The sequence below is a fragment of the Vipera ursinii genome (assembly GCF_947247035.1).
Source record: "Vipera ursinii genome assembly, chromosome: 2".
NCBI classification, from domain to species: domain Eukaryota; kingdom Metazoa; phylum Chordata; class Lepidosauria; order Squamata; family Viperidae; genus Vipera; species Vipera ursinii.
The window spans coordinates 259,035,963-259,054,315 of NC_139513.1; the positions used below are offsets into that span (position 1 = coordinate 259,035,963).

The 18,353-nt window shown below is 38.0% G+C and overlaps 1 protein-coding gene across 3 annotated transcripts in view; it reads right to left on the reverse strand.

The window, feature by feature from the left end:
* Window positions 1–18,353, reverse strand: part of XRCC4 (X-ray repair cross complementing 4) — a 105,553-nt gene that overhangs the window by 29,881 nt on the left and 57,319 nt on the right. For all 3 annotated transcript variants that reach the window (XM_083357256.1, XM_083357255.1, XM_083357257.1), the window contains exon 7: window positions 2,491–2,635. In XM_083357256.1, the coding sequence (XP_083213382.1) occupies window positions 2,491–2,635 (145 nt within the window). The remainder of the gene's footprint in view (window positions 1–2,490; window positions 2,636–18,353) is intronic.

An 18,353-nucleotide genomic window follows, 5' to 3' on the forward strand; every position in this document is an offset into this window, starting at 1 on the left:
CATAAAGATTCTGCCCTCCAACATGAAAATTCAGATTATTGCAAAAAATCTGAACATAATTTATTTGTAAATACCCATGCTAATTACTAATCCAGCAACGAATCTCTAGCATTACTTTTTGTCTTAATTATAAAGAGCTATGTTAAGTAGCATTTATTTAAGCAAATAGCTATTGGAAACTTAAAATAGTTTAAATGGCTGCTTACATTTATAACATTTATAAATGGAACATTAAAAATGCAACAGGTATACAACAAGACTAGAAAAGTAACATTAACATTTGATCCACTTTGCTGAAAAAAAGTGTTTTGTCTTTAGCTAAATGTAGTTATATCTGTGATATTCTAGATGATTTTTAAAAAGAGCCAATTTGGTGCAGTGGTGAAGGTGCTAGCCTAGAACCCAGGACACTGTGGAAACTGGCTGGATGACTTTGGGTGAGTTATTCTGTCAGTCCAACCCACCTCACAGGGTTGTTTCGGTGGGAAATATAGGAGGAGGAAGAGATATCAGGCATGTCTACTACCTTATTTATAAAAATAATAAAGGCAGAATAAAAGAAGTCTAAAAGAAGAAATGTGAATGGAAATGAATTACCTAAAGGATATTAATCACATATGTTTAATCCACCAATATGCCAGTTTATTAAATATATAGATTAGTGTCTTGAAAAGAACTATGCCATAGAAAAGAACCAAAGTATGTTTATCCTTTTCTCTCTTGGAGTAAATAGTGACATTAGTTAAATTTCAGAAGAAGAGGGAAAACAATTAGTTCTGAACAATGGTGGGATTCAAATGTGTGAAAAACCGGTTCTCTGTGTGGATGCCACTTCCAGAAGTCCATTCTGGGCCTGGGCAACAAAAAATTAGCTACCAGTTCTGCCGAAGTGATGCAAACTGGCTAAATCCCACCACTGGTTCTGAAGTTTTAAAAGTAAAATCACACACTAGAAAATAATAGTACAACTTCACATAATAATCTAAGTTGCAATTGAAATATTAATATTAAATTAGCCACAATTAAAAATAATGTTAAAATAACATTACCAATTCTAATTAACATACTAAAATTTCTTAAGAGTTGCCAAAAATATTGAGGACAGTTAGAAATTATTATATATCTAATATATTAATGCATAAAAATCAAGGAAAGCTCAAAAAGATCTGGTTTAAGACATCTAACAAACCTCTAGAATTTTTCACATGCAATATTTTCAGTTATTCTACCCAAAAGATCATGTGATCAATTTTGTCCTATTGGGATTCATTAGAAATGAGTGGCCAGATGTTATTTTATGGGGTTCAAATTCTTTACGAGGAACTGAACTCACAAACCTTCAAACTTTAAATGATTATATACAGTACCTTCCAGGTCCTAGTGTTAAATAGTTACAGAACCAGTATTTATTTATTTATTTATTTATTTATTTATTTATTTATTTATTTATTTATTTAATTAATTTTTATACCGCCCTTCTCCCGAAGGACTCAGGGCGGTGTACAGGGCAATACAATAAAATACAATATATAAAAATTAAAAGAAATATTAAATACAACAGCCCAATTCAATAGATTAATACAAAGCGTTAAAATACCCCTAAACCCATCAGACCAGGCCGGCTTGTTCAAATGCAGTAGCTTCCCTTAATCGCTCAGAGCAGAGATACTGATGTTACATTATGTCATATCCCCATGTTTAGTATTGTATATGACTTTCACTCTCCATCAAGTGTGAATAAGTTAGAATCCCATGTATGGGGACATAACCTAAGGTAACATCTTTACTAAAGGAGCATGGTGGCTCATGTGGTTAGAAGGTTAGGTTGGAGGTTAGAAAGCCCACATTCGAGACCCCAGTGCTGCTGCGTGGTGGAGTGAGCTACCATCAGTTGCTCCAGGTCCTTTACAGGGACACAAAAGGAGCCCACATGGACATCCCTCGGGTAACAGAGAAGTCACTGACTAATCCTTTCAATCCAGAAGCGCCTTAAATGGTGCCTACAACATGAACAGAATAGGGCACATCTATATTTCTCTCTTGGAATGCTTATGTGATGGTAGACATTATACAGAATTCTTGTAGCTCATGTGGGATTTTTATAGGAATAATCAACAGGAAAATCATAAGTAAAATCATTTAGATTAATTTATGTAACCAAACATTAGAGATAAAAAGACTATCACAAAATTATTCAAAGAAGCACACTTTAGTAAGTAGTGCTTTGGTAGATGCAATGTCTGAAACAGTAAAAGTCATCTTAAGAATTAACCTTTCTGTCTAATTTAAGGATTTACAAATGGCCACACAATTTTATTTTTTCTATAGCCAAAAGGCATAAGATAACTGAGTTTAGGTAGAGTATTAGGATATAATTTTTTATCTGGAAAAGTTTGTATGTGTATTATTTTTATAATGAAGTATTTATGTAGATACCGAGATTTTTGCATTATAGGTTTATCCCTCATATATGTTTTTTAAAAAGCTTACTTTTCTTTTGAAGTAGTTTGGGTATCTTGTAATGCAATCTTTGGTTTAGTATTTCCAATTTTTGAAGGCCGTTGTCTTCTTTTTCTACTTGGAACTGTATCAGTAATATCTGGACTACCAAGTAACGTATCTCTTCTGGGTTTGACTGTCAGAACAGAACAGATAACATAGTAAGACATGGGATTAAATTATCAATTCTGGGAGCATTATAATAAGGCATATGAATAGCAAATGTTACAATTGTTGATACCTTGATAAATGCACATTTATTTCTCTGGTCAAAATTTAGGTCATACTGTATTCTTCTGCTCCTTTTAACATTTGCTTCTTCTCAGCATGCTAGGTTTGCTCTTTCTCCACTTTATACCAAATCTGGTCTAAACATCTAGCTGACTATGCAATCAACCTTCAAACCATACATACATACATACATACATACATACATACATACATACATACATACATAGTATGTAATCCAGTTCCCAACAACTCTGGGCAACTCACAATAATCAGACAAAGGAAATTACGGTAAAATCAGTAAAAGGTAAAAGATGGCAAGTGCAACAGTGCTGATAGAATGGAATAAGGGATCCCATTTTTTGTTGTCAAACAAAAGCAGAACAAGGATCATCCAGATTCAAGAGGAAATTTATTCCAGAGGGCAGCTATTTCTACAGAGAAGGTGCACTTCCAGAATCCCAATAAATAACATTGTTTAATTCAAGAACCCCAAAGTGTCTGACCCTGCAAAACTGAAGTGGTTTGGGAGATATATAAAATAGGCAGTCCCTCAAGTAATCAGGCCCTATGTCACAAAGGACTTTATAGGTAACCACCATCCTCTTGAATTAGACTGAAAAGCAGGCTGGCAATTGGTGCACCTTGCAAAGCCGAGATATTACATGGGCATACTGAAGCACCCACATCACTGCTCAAAATGCTGCATTCTGGACCACTTGAAACTTCTGTATAGTCTAGGGCAACCCTGTGTGAGTGTATTGCAGTAGGATGTGAAATGAACATTAATCTAGTTACATGCTACTTCCAAGAATAAACTTTCATCTTATTAGCTTAGCGTTCTAAACTTTAAAAAATGCTTACATTCTCTCTAGAGGTAGCTCTACCATTTTTTTTAACATCTTCAAACCTTTTTTTTCTTAAAAAATATTTCCAAATATACAAATGAAGAGATCAAACTTTGCAAAAGAAAAAGATGGGTAATTCGTTTTCCAGATTTACTTTTTCTGATTTGCAAGGAACCAGCTTGAAGGCATACAATCTCATTTTTATGTTTCCCAAGATGCAAATGTTAGAGGAAATAAACTTTTTTCTCCATTTATGAATTGAACCACAGGATTTAGGTTAATAGACAGAACACACATTACTTCAAGCTTTTAAACAGAGTATAATTCCATTACTAGAATACGTATACTGGTCTCAGTAGGTCTGGTTTCTAAACAAATAAAATATATTGGTGTTAATAGTTTCACTTATTAAATTTAAGTTCTCACAGATGCTATTTGGTTTTTCTCCATCATATAAAGAAATGTTTTTAGTCATCTCAAGACTTAAAAACTTCAATTCAGATGTAATATAAGTACTATAAATTATATACAGAAATTGTATCCTTACAAATTTAAAAACAAGATACTTTACATGATATAGCCTAATTAATAATAATGACAAAACCTTGCTGTAATAGTTTAAAACAAATTTGTTTCCTGATGCATTGTATTCTACTATACTAAAATGCACAGAAGGGAACCCTTGTGTGAAACCATTCTAGGAGTCCATGCTATACAAAATATTTAATTCAGGTATCCCCAAAGGATAATAACGAATAATCAATATGTGCTTCTGCTTAGAACGTTATGAATATTCAATTGATTGTATGGAAAATGTAAATGTTATATTTCTTTCAGTTTGGTGTAGTGATTAAGATATCAGGATAGAAACAGGGAGACAGTCTGACCTTAGGCAAAGAACCAACTGCCTTTGATCCAATCACTCATCGGAAAAAACTGCAGGGACTTATCCAGGCAGTCACTAGGAGTCAAAACAGACTTGAAGCCCCCTCCCCCTTATTTCAAGAGTGGCAATGACCCGAAGAGTCTATTCTCTTTTATATTAAAGATAAGATTCCATAACTTCTATCCATCTCTTCTTTTCCATTTCATGGACAAGCAGGGAGGGCATGTAATGACTATATAGAAAGAGAAGCAGCAATTAATGTTTTGTCATGGTGCAGAATGCTGCCTGAAATGTTTATGTTTATGTTTATTGGACTTATATACCGCCCTTCTCCCGTAGGACTCAGGGCGGTTCACAAGGTATTTAAAATAACAATACAAATTACAAAAGTTAAGAACAATTAAAATAATTAAATTTAGTCCTTGAATAAAGTATAAAACCCCCTGTTAAACTCCAATTAAAACCCAATTAAATTAAAATTAAAATTAAAATTCTCAGTCCTGGCCGGAAAGCTCAAAGAGCCAGGTCTTCAGGTCCCGGCGGAATGAACGAAGGTCAGGGGCAGTCCTGAGCTCTACGGGCAGCTGGTTCCAAAGGGCAGACGCACCCACAGAGAAAGCCCTCCCCCTGGGTGTTACCTGCTGGCAATCTTTTGCCGGCGGCACCCTGAAAAGGCCGTCCCTGTGGGAGCGCACAGGACGAAGGGAGCTTGATGCCGGCAGCAGGTGAGGTGTTCCCTCAGATATCCCAGACCCAAGCCATTTAGGGCTTTATAGGTCATCACCAGCACCTTGAATCTCACCTGGAGGGCAACCGGAAGCCAATGCAGCTTGCGGAGCAGAGGTGTTACATGGGAGTATCGGGAAACCCCCATCACAACTTGCGTGGCTGCATTCTGCACCAGCTGGAGAGTGGACATCCAACCACTCTCTAGACCCCGTCTCCGACGCTTCATCTCCCGGAGCTCCACAGAGATCCATGGAGCCCAACGGGATCTGTGCCGGGTCAGGGGTTGCAAGGGTACAACACAGTTGAGTGCCTCGGCGGCCGCCCTTTCCCAAGCATCCACCAAGGCATCGACTGGGCTGTGAGTGAGGGCGATGGGTATAGACCCAAGCGCCATCTGGAACCGTTCTGGGTCCATTAGGCGCCTGGGGCGGAACCACCTGGTCGGTTCTGCAGCCCAGCGGCGGGGGGTGGCATAACGGAAGACCAGCCGCAGGAGGTGATGATTAGACCATGACAGGGGAACAATAGCTGGTGAACCCCCTCCCAAATCATCCAGCCACTGTCCAGACAGGAACACCAGGTTGAGAGTGTGACCCCCCCACATGAGTCGGGCCCTGAATTACTTGGGTCAGGTCCATGGCCGTCATGGAAGCCATGAACTCCCGAGCTAACTCAGACGACCCTCCCAGGGAACGCAGGTTGAAGTCACCCAGAACTATAAGCCTGGGGAACTCCACCGCCAACCCTGAGAGGGTGTTGAGCAGCTTGGGCAGGGCTGTTGCCACACAGCTGGGCGCCAGGTATGTGAGCAACAAGCCCATCTGAGCCCAGGGGCCACATCTCAGGAAGGAGGGACTCACTCCCGCCTATCTGGACAATGGTGGTTTCCCGCAGACATAAAGTCTCCCGGATAACCACCGCCACCCCTCCACCCCTACCCTGAGCCCGTGGTCAGTGTAGCACACGGAAACCTGGGGGGCATAACTCGGTCAGAGGAACCCCTCCCTCCGAGCCCAACCAAGTTTCCGTGATGCATGCCAGATCCGCGCATTCCTCCTCGATCAAGTCATGAACGAGGGGAGCCTTGTTAACAACAGATCTGGCATTAAGATAAACCAGCCTAAGCTCAGGGACCTGATCACCCTCATCCCCGGGCAAAATGGTGCTAACCGGAGGGTCAGAGCGTGCCACCGCTCGAAGACAGCAGGGGCGCAATCCCAGATGTTGATACGGATGCTGCCATTCCCTATTGTCGTGGAGATTTGAAACCCCACCCCAGCATACACAGAACCAGCAGCCTCCACTCCCAACCCCATCCCGCTGGAACCCCTAACAGACCCAGACTGAGTGCCGCTTAATAATTCCCTCCCTACCCTACTATTCCTCCCCCTCCCTACCCCTTTAAAATAACCGGCTAAAAATATATCAGGGGCCTCTTAATGCGTCTCCACCAGAGGCCCCTGTCTAAGCCCAACCACCTCTCGGGGTCCCAACAATTGGGCCCGTCATTAAGGGGAATGCAGGAAAAGGCGGCAGGTCGTACCCAGGAGGGAGGAACCCTCCTGAGGGCATACAAATCAGTACCAGAATAACGCAGGTGAGCCATATGATAATAAAAGTGTCCACATAGGGCAAATATTAACAATGGGTAGTCTGATGGTGTGGAATAATATCCAGATGACAATGATATTGAGTCCGGTAAATATGCCTCAGTCCACTAATTCAGCTCAGCTCTCACCCGAGCTGGTGATCAGAAAAAGAAACCCCAACCGTCCTCTCACTATGGCTGAGGAGTCCAGCCTGGGGTGGACAGAGTAAGGAATCCCGGGGCAAGCCTACCCCAACTGGTCTCCCACATCAGTGGGGCGGTCGGTGGCCAATCCAAGACCGCCCTCCCACCACGGTCAAGTCCCAGGTCCAATCCAGACTATCAATAGGGAAGTCTTAGCTCCAACCGGGCATTGAAACGCAGCCATGGCTGATCTTCAGGCCGCCATAGTAGTACCGGCCACTGCTACCACTTCAAGCGAGGGAAAGGGAAATTGTTTGGATCAGAGTCTACTATTCCTTTAAAAAAGAAAAGTCTAAAAAGCCTTTTCTTTGCTTTCACAATTTTCATAGAACTATAAAGTTCCATATAATTTGTCAAAGAGCCAAACTATATCTGTCTAATTGTACTTGCGCTCCTTAAAGTCTTCAGGAATAACTGTTAATTTGCCACTTGAAAAATGTGTTACTTGTTATGTGTAGTATCTCTTGAAAAGAGCAACACAACTGCAAGCAACTAACTGAAATTAAGGTTACTGGTTTTGGTTAAAACCAGCACAAGTATTCAAGGTACTAAATATAACCCTTTCAAAGTAAAAGCATATTTTCTCTAAATATTTCTCTTTTGATAATTGGTATTACAAGCCAAAAATATTTTAAATTATATACAAATTGTTCTAATGATGGGGAAGAATAAGGAAAACAGATAAAATGCTCACATTTATTTGCATTACACCCAAATTGAAAAAAAGAAAAAAATAAATAAATTATAACAATACCTCCTGGCCTTGTGCAAAAGCAATAGCACTTAGACTTATATACCGCTTCATAGTGCTTTACAGTCCTCTCTAAGTGGTTTTGCCCCAACAATCTGGATCCTCATTTTACCACCCTTAGAAGGATGGAAGGCTCAGTCAACCTTGAGCCAGTGAGAACTGAACTACTGACAGTTAGCAGAATTGGCCTGCAATACTATCCCCACCTTTAGGAGATATATCAATCAAACAGGGTTTAAGTAAAATGAACCTTTAGCTCAAAATAAGAAAGAATATTTTTTTTTACTGTACAGTAAACTGTTTCCTGTGAAATGTTCAGTGGTAGAAGAGTAAAAAAATTAGAGCTTTTAAAGTAACAGGCAGCATCTTAAGAAAATTCCCCCCTCCCCCATGTATGGTTGTCTCTCTCTCTCTCTCTCTCTCTCTCTCTCTCTCTCTGTGTGTGTGTGTGTGTGTGTGTGTGTGTGTGTGTGTGTGTGTGTGTGTGTGTTATGTATGTCTTGAGTGCAAAGCAAAGCTATCTTCATCACCCCCTTCTGTATTAGGCAAAGCTAATGCTCACAAAATGTTTGCTAAATTTCTTTTTCAAAGCCATCATCACATTTCCCTACAAACTGGATTATTGATTGAATTCTGGGGACAATTTAAGGTGCTGATTGTCTCCTTTAAAGTCTTGCATGACTTAGGACCTTAGCATCTTCAAGATTCCTGTTCCCTCTATTATCTGCCTACTCAATAAAATCTAGGAGGGGTGTGCTGTCCTGCTCATTCACACACACACACACACGTAACTGACATCTGGAGAGGTATCTGGGGAAACGTCTGGGGGAATCATCAGAAGAAGTCTCTCTGGACTCCTATGCTAAAAGTCTGTCTGAGACCAGAGGTTGGAGGGGAAGGTTTTCTCCATTGTGGCTTCTCTTCTCTGGACCAATATACTGTTGAGATTACACCTGAATCAATTTTATTAGGATTGAGGAAAAACTGTTAGGGCCTAACTATCCAAGAGGCCTTGATGGAATGATGTGACTTGAGTCCTTCTTGGAGTTGATTAGAATCTCTGTTTGTTGAAACTCATTCAAGATAGCAGAATTGTTATTTTGAATTTGTTTTAAGTTTTTACTGTACTTAAAAATTTAAACCTAATAATCAATTCATGATTGAAGCAGCTTATGAAGACTGACTGAATAAATAAACAATACCCTTTCTCCTAAAAACTCCTATTTAATCAGAGCTTGGAGGGGAATCTTAGCTCTCTCTCTCTCTCTCATGTTGATTTATAGGGCTGAACTGGCAGTTTGCCATCTGGCATGAGGACTGATAGACAGGATAGAACAGTGGGGGTTTATTACCTACTTATACACTACAACAAGTCATTATTATTACTATTCCCATTCCACAGATAAGGAACATGGGAGGGGCGTGTCTAAGAGGAAAAGGTTACCAAAGACCAGTTCACAAGCTTAAAAACAGATGAGATAAATATAATAAAGCATCCTGAAGTAAAACTCTGGTTTGGATTTATTCCTAAGTCCAATTCTGCGCATATAACATAAAGCACAAGTATCATTTTTCTTGTACATATTATTTTGTATATCCCCTAAAACTAAACCACACAATGTGAAATACTTTTAAAATTGGAGCATATACAGTAATTAGTGCCAAATTCTTTATATTTACACGTTAAAAATTCATTTCATGGACTTTAACCCTAATATTAATAGCAGTGACATAAACTGTCAGCTTGTTAAAATGAAGCATTTAAGATATAAAATGAACCTCCACACCCAATTATAGGTTTACCAAGAGGAAAAAAATGTAATGAGGAGAGTTTATAAAAATGTTTTGACTATGAAAGGAATTAAGGTTTCTTTCAAAAGATAACAATGAAAGCTCTATAGTATGCTTTGAAATTGTAGAGACATGGATCATAGGTAAAAGCTTCATTACTAAACTGGTGAAAACTGAGGAATTATAACTTTGTTATCTGAAACTTGTATTCTTTTGTTTCTGCCCAAAATGATTTACTTTTAAATGCTTAGCAGGAACCAACTATATCAACAAGAAAAATATTTTTTAACTTTGTGTACTTGCAAATAGGAAAGCATTGACAAACCAAAACTTGTTGAAAAATAACATATTCATTACATAACACTTATTTTTGCAATATTTTCCTGGAACTTTGGATTTATTATCCAGAGTTTAATTTATCCTACATTATCTCTGCTTACTTCATTTAGATTTCAAATAAAGATTAATTTCTTATTCTTTTTTTGCCATTTTAATTTGCAGGCTTGCTTAGACTGAAACATGTTTGGCAGTTTGCTAATAATTTGTAATAGCCAGAGTACCTTCTTATTATTTGATTTTCGGCTCCTCTAAGGTGATAATTAGAAATTTGAAAATATTTTCTCATATTAAAAAGAAAGTGGCTAGTGAACATTGTTTTAAACAATTTGAGGAATAAATGCAATACATTTTATTTATTTACGCTATTTGAATATCATTCTAAAACAGAAGTTTTCTTACATATTCTAGACTATTCTTAAAGTTATTTATCTTGATTTTTACTGGCCCAAACTACAGTGAACAAAGTTGGGTAACAATAGAATAACAAAAAATATACATTATTTTAGATCTAAATTATTAGTTCTGCTGCCCCTTGTTTTATTTAATAAATTTATATCCCACTTTTCCTCTAAAACAGTGATTCTCAAATATTTTGGCCTTTGACCCCTTTTCATTCTTAAAAATTACTGAGGACCATAAAAAGCTCTGCTTTTTTGTTAAATCTATATCCATATCTATATCTATCTATATCTATATATCTATATCTATCTATCTATCTATCTACACACACACACACACACACACACACACTGAAACCCTTAAATAATATTAACAAATAAATTTGTAAGAAATAACAAAACCCAAAACCTACATCAAAAGTAAATCAATTTAGCTAAGATTGTGGCATGTAATGATATATGATACTCTTGTCATTAAGAATATAAAACCACTTAGATAATATCTAGTATGCATTATCAGCAAAGAATTGTACTAAGTAGCATTCAGTTATGTCTCAATCTACAGTAGCTGCAAGTTTGAATGTTTTGGATTCAATTTTACCTATTTCATATCAGTCAAAGACCATATTTCATTAAATAGCTCTATCTCACTATATTTGTTTCTGGCAACACATTAGCTGTATTACATTTGGGCAACTAAGATAAGCTACACAAAGAGGACTCCCTTTGGAAAGCATCAGCAAGCAATCCTGCAAAATATCACGCAGTCAAAATCCACTGAAATCTATGATGTATTATTTTGGTAATTCAAAATCTGCTCTAAGGTTTTTTTTTCAGACCCACTTCAAGATGTTTGCTTTCAAAGGTCTAATTTCTTAGGACTTGGCTATTAGGGTGACTGACTATCATTTACATTCAGAAGCTATTTCAAAGGTATTTTAATTCATAAGACACTTGTCTGTTTATTATACAGATTAATTTTTGTCTTTATAATTTTCTTCTATACAGATTTCTTTTGTATTTACTGTTTTTTATGTTTTAAATATTATAGTTCATCAGTAGTGGTAAGACACATACAATATAATGTTAATAAATAATGTGTTAGCTATTTAAAAGGATATCTTTGATAGGAAGATCCAATAATTTTTTCAAATAAATTAACATGATATACCTATTTTCCCCTCTTCATGGATTACTGTCTTGTTGTGGCGAAGGGGCTTGCGTAATTCAAGCTATGAGCTATGCCGTGCAGGGCCACCCAAAACGGACAGGTCATAGCAGAGAGTTCTGACAAAACGTGATCCACTGGAGAAGGAAATGGCAACCCACTCCAGTATCTTTGCCATGAAAACCCCATGGATAGTACCAAAAGGAAAAAAGATATGACGCTGGAAGATGAGCCCCTCAGGTCGGAAAGTGTCCAATATGTTACTGGGGAAGAGCAGAGGGCTAGTACTAGTAGCGCCAGAAAGAATGAAGCGACTGGGCCAAAGCCGAAAGGACGCTCAGCTGTGGATGTATCTGGTGGTGAAAGGAAAGTCCGATGCTGTAAAGATTTTTTCTCCATAGGAACCTGGAATGTAAGATCCATGAATCAAGGCAAGCTGGACATGGTCAAACAAAAGATGAAAAGATTGAACATTGACATCTTAGGAATCAGCGGACTAAAATGGACAGGATGACCATCAGGTATACTACTGCAAGCAAGAATCCCTCAGAAGAAATCGAGTAGCCTTCATAGTCAATAAAAGAGTAGGAAAAGCAATACTGGGATACAATCCCCAAAATAACAGAATGATCTCAGTTCGAATCCAAGGGAAACCATTCAATATCACAGTAGTCCAAGTCTATGCCCCAACCACCGGTGCTGAAGAGGATGAAATTGACCAGTTCTATGAAGCCCTACAGCACCTTATAGAACTAACACCCAGAAATGATGTCCTTATCATCATGGGGGATTGGCATGCTAAAGTAGGAAGCCAAAAGATAACCAGAATAACAGGCAAGTTTGGCCTTGGAGTACAAAATGAAGCAGAACACAGGCTGATAGAATTTTGTCAAGAGAATACAATGGTCATAGCAAACACTCTTTTCCAACAACCCAAGAGACGGCTCTACACATGGACATCACCAGACGGTCAACACAGAAATCAGATTGACTATGTGATCTGCAACCAAATATGGAGAAGCTCTATACAGTCAGTAAAAACAAGACCAGGAGCTTACTGTGGCTCAGACCATGAGCTTCTCGTTGCAAAATGTAGGCTTAAACTGAAAAAAGTAGGGAAAAGCCCTAGGCCACTCAGGTATGAGCTAAATCATATCCCTGATGAATATACAGTAGAGGTGACAAATAGATTTAAGGAATTAGATATGATAGACAGAGTGCCTGAAGAACTATGGACGGAGGTTTGCAACATTGTACAAGAAGTAGCAACTAAAATCATCCCAAAGAAAAAGAAATGGAAGAAAGCAAAATGGCTGTCTAAGGAAGCTTTGCAAATAGCTGAGGACAGGAGGGAAGCGAAAGGCAAGGGAGAAAAAGAAAGATACACCCAATTGAATGCAGAATTCCAGAGAATAACTAGAAGAGATAAGAATGCCTTCTTAAATAAACAGTGCAAAGAAATAGAAGAAAACAATAGAATAGGGAGGACTAGAGATCTCTTCAAGAAAATTGGAGAGATGAAGGGAACATTTCATGCAAAAATGGGCATGATAAAGGACCAAAATGGCAGGGACCTAACAGAGGCAGAAGAGATTAAGAAGACGTGGCAAAATTATACAGGAGAACTATACAAGAACAAGCCTAATAACCACGATGAGGTGGTCACTGACCTCGAGCCAGACATCCTAGAATGTGAAGTGAAATGGGCCTTAGAAAAGCTAAGCAACAACAAAGTTAGTGGAGATGACAGTATTCCAGCTGAGCTATTCAAAATCTTAAAAGACGATGCAGTAAAAGTGTTACATTCAATTTGCCAGCAAATTTGGAAAACTCAACAGTGGCCACAGGATTGGAAAAGATCAGTTTACATTCTAATTCCAAAGAAAGGCAGTGCCAAACAATGTTCAAACTATCGCACCATTGCACTCATTTCACATGCAAGTAAAGTTATGCTTAAAAACCTACAAGCTAGACTCCAGCAGTATGTGGATCGAGAACTACCAGAAGCACAGGAAGGATTTCGAAGAGGCAGAGGAACTAGAGATCAAATTGCCAACATACGCTAGATCATGGAGAAAGCTAGGGAGTTCCAGAAAAACATCTACTTCTGCTTCATTTACTATGCTAAAGAATTTGATTGTGTGGATCACAACAAACTCTGGCAAGTTCTTAAAGAGATGGGAGTACCAGACCATCTTATTTGTCTCTTGAGAAACCTATATGCGGGTCAAGAAGCAACAGTGAGAACTGGACACGGAACCACTGACTGGTTCAAAATTCGGAAAGGAGTCCGGCAAGGCTGTATACTGTCACCCTGCCAGTTTAACTTATATGCAGAGCACATCATGAGAAAGGCAGGGCTAGATGAATGAAAAGTTGGAATTAAGACTGCCGGGAGAAATATTAACAACCTAAGATATGCAGATGATACAACTCTAATGGCAGAAAGTGAAGAGGAACTAAAGAGCCTCTTGTTGCGAGTGAAGAAGGAGAGTGCAAAAGTTGGGTTGAAACTAAACATTAAGAAAACCAAGATCATGGCATCTGGCCGTCTCAATTCCTGGCAAATAGATGGGGAAGAAATGGAGGTAGCGACAGATTTTATTTTCCTGGGCTCTAAGATCACTGCAGATGGGGACTGCAGCCAAGAAATTAAAAGACGCTTGCTCCTCGGGAGGAAAGCCATGGCAAACCAAGACAGCATGCTAAAAAGCAGAGACATCACCCTGCCAACAAAAGTGTGTATAGTCAAGGCTATGGTCTTCCCAGTTGCAATGAGAGCCTTGGTGGAGCAGTGGGCTAATGCCTCCTTAAGTAACACCAGCTGCCTGCAATTAGTGCAGGTTCGAGTCCCACCAGGCTCAAGGTTGACTCACCCTTCCATCCTTCTGAGGTAAGTAAAATGAGTACCCAGATTGTTGGGGGCAATAAGCTGACTTTGTAATAATGCTGCTTGGGGGGGCAAAAGCCCCAATAAGCAGGCATATACATAGAATGAAGGCTATTGCTAAGCACATTGGTTTGTGCTTAAATTGTAAGCCGCCCTGAGTCTTCGGAGAAGGGCGGGATATAAATTGGATTAAAAAAAATGTATGGCAGTGAAAGTTGGACCATAAGAAAGGCTGAGCGCCAAAGAATTGAGGCCTTTGAACTCTGGTGCTGGAGAAGACTCCTGCGAGTCCCTTGGACTGCAAGGCGATCAAACCGGTCAGTTCTAGAGGAGATCAACCCTGACTGCTCTTTAGAAGGCCGGATCCTGAAGCTGAAACTCAAATACTTTGGCCACCTTATGAGAAGGAAGGACTCACTGGAGAAGAGCCTAATGCTGGGAAAGGTTGAGGGAAAGAGAAGACAGAGAATGAGGTGGCTGGATGGAGTCACTGAAGCAGCACGCGTGAGTCTAAATGGATTCCAGAAGATGGTAGGACAGGAAGGCCTGGAGGAATGTTGTCCATGGGGTCACGATGGGTCGAACACAACTTCGCAACTAACAACAACAACCTATTTTCCAGTAATCTTATTTGTACGTCCATGTATACCTACTTCTGAAGTTTATTTTAGTAGCATTATAATCGAGATTATATAACATTATTTTATTTAGGCCTTGAATATGTTGTAATTTAAAGTTTTCTGAAGCCAATTATAAATACAATTCTAATATGATTTACAGCCTCAAGGGAATTTGAGGAAATATAAAGAAAATAAGGAAACATAATCATCTGAGAAAAAGATCATACTTTTAAATATGATCAGTTGATCTACAGCAATATGAATCTGCTCTAAATTTTCCATCCTGATTTTATGCTTGAGGCATTTATTCACTTATCGTTTATTCCTGAAATTGTTGACTAAAATATGGAGAACCACAGCAAAATGTTCAGTAGTCCAGGGATGTTTCCTGATACAACTACATTTCCCAGTTAATTAACCAAATTATTTTTCCCCTAAAGTTCAATTTACTTCCCTTATATAGGCAGAGAGGAATCTATGACAAGTATGAAACAATTAGAATGATATTAAGAACATAGTATCTTCTAAATATGGAGCTACATGTCTTCCTCTTTGACAAAAAGAATAAATAATGCTCATTTTAAATAAAGGTAGGAGAAATTAGACCAATTTGCCTAATTACAGAAAATGAAATAGCACTCTACATGTATACATCTCTGTATTGTTTCCAATAAATAACTGAGTTTATATACATACTCAAGTTTTGAAATAAAAGATATTTTGCCACTGCAACCATTTGCTGTTCTCAGTTTTGTTACAAAAAGAGTATCTGATTTTCTTTGTAGTCATAAATATGACCTCATTCATAGCCCCAAATACTGTTGCCCCAAATTTTATTGTTTACAGAGCAATTTCAGATCAGTTTTTCTAGTTTTCTACATAAGGAGCTTGCACAAATTCAACTGCAAGAATGTTTTGTTGAACAACCTCCCCCTCAGCCAAATGAGAAATTTTCTTTCTATGCAAAGTCACACTAAATTTGTTCACCCAGTAGTTTCCATACACTCTTTCATCTTTTGCCCATGTACTCCAAGGAAAGTAACTTGTTTATATAATACAGGTAATTCTATGCTTTTTGCCAGGCATCTTATGTTAAATGATCAATCTTTTTCAGGCCTGAGGGAAACTCAGCAGAACAGATTGAGTTGACAAGTCAAAGGTCTATCTTTAGGGGCCCATTTTCTGATTCAACTATGGATTCTCATTTAAGAGAAAGTCCTTTGCTGTCAGCCTTCATAGTTGCCTATTTATTCTCAGATTAAGTTTTTTAATCCACCTCTGCTGACAAAGAAAATTTAAGAGTACCAATTATCAACTATCCCACTGTTTCCTTGCTACCAAAGAATACCTGTTATTTTCTCGAACATGTTTTTATTCAAAACAGAAGTATATTGATTTTGTTAGCCAAGGATTCTAAAAGATAGTTAAAAAGCACCATACTAATAGGAAGGATGTTTCAGTTCTTATAAGCCAATTTGACATAAAAACATTGTATTTATTGCTTCACTCTGAATTGATTTTGAAAAAATGTTTCAAGTTTATGTGAAAGCTAAACAGGAAGAATAGCAAATCCAAAAGAATCAAGTTCTCTATCCAGCATATGCTACATATATGTATTCAAGGCAGCAGTAATTCAGTATAAATGCAACGGAGACAATATGACAATATAAAGTATGATAGTACTAAAAAGTATAGGAGTGTCAGGAAAGTTTTCCAAACTGAAGATGGAATAATTAAATGAACTATTAATATGGCTTCAAGTTTACTTCCAAATCCTGAATTGGAATATGCAGCCACATGACTCTTCAAAGTGTTTTTTTTTCCTGGGATGGCATGGCAGCAGTAAAGGACAGCCACACAATACAAGGAAAAGACATGTCTCCTGTAAAAAGTTGGAGATGCTTTAAAATGTGCTTCATTCACACTTCCACACATTCAAATAACTTTTCCAAATTAATTCTGAGGTCCTGTGTAGCTCCAATGATTATTTTTTTTAGTTCAGCTCTTGCTGATCTGCTTTCCTTCAAGATATTTTGGAACTGCATTCTATTTACTGTATTGCGGTTGATGGTCATGCCAGCTGGAAACTATCATCCCCAAAGACCTCAAGGAACCTAGATCGACTGAACCTGTGTAGTAATATTACAATGCTTTTCTATGTGCTTGATTGATATCTCGATCTGTTATATAACAATAAAAGAAATACAATTTGCTTTTATGAAGAATGGTCAATGAATACTTAGTTTAATATTCAGATGAGAATATTAGTAGTTAATCTTTAGAACTTTCTAAGCTGTCCTGTTGTATTAAGCACTATTCAGCCATCCAGAAAATTATCTATCTGATAATTTTCCACTGATACTTGTAACTTTTAACTGGGCAAAATGATGCACCAAAGGGCAAAATGTTTTGAAGCAGTTTATGACATAATTCAAAATGTTATAAAGCATTTCCTGTGCTAATGTTGGACTCTGCTATACAGTTCAATATGGGTTATTTTCAAATCAGAAACCTCTTTGAATATATGCCAGCTTGTCAAGTGCATTAGAAGATCCACCACTGTCAAAAGCATTGAGGAATCTACTAAGAAAATATTTTTAAAATGATGACCCAAAGTGTCATTTGTCTAATATTAGAATAAATTTGCTGTCACATTGATGAACCCTGTGTGTCCCTTTTGCATTTATTTTGAATTGCTGCATGATGGGACTGCCTGATTATGCATGTCCAGCATATGCTACATAGAAATCTTGATTCTTCTGGATTTGCTGCATCCTCTCTTCAGCATATTCCATCCAATGTGAAATACTGCAGTGCATCAGGAATGGGATGGTCTAACGTCAGGCTCCATCATATTTACTCTCCTTTTTAGAACCCTTTTACACCACATTCTGCTTGCCAAAACCTGAACTTAACATTAAAAAATCCCTAAACTAAAGACTGGAACTGATAAAAAGCAGTATTTTTATTTAGGATTTCACTTGTTTCATTTCTTTTCTTTATAGACATAACATATACCAATTTCAAGATGTAGAAGTAGAGTGGATGGTCCCATCATTCAATTTACCTATTCTTCCATCCTTGTAGTAAACCCATAAGGCCATAAGGTTAAAACACATCTGAACAGTCTAGTACTAGTATGAGATTATCATTTATATGGATTTAGGATTAGGATTTATTAAATTTATATTAATGGCTGCTGATTGTTTCCACCATTCCATGGGTTTTTTAACTGTTAAATTGTACTCTATGAGTAAACAAGGGTTGAAACATTTGAATGCAACTACAACAGGGTTGCTAAGGGACAGAAAGGGAACCCTTGCACTGAAAAATAAAGCTCTATTGCCCTTACACAAATTTGAAGTACTACTGCAACAGCACTGCTGTGTCAGCTCTGGCACAGCACAAACCATC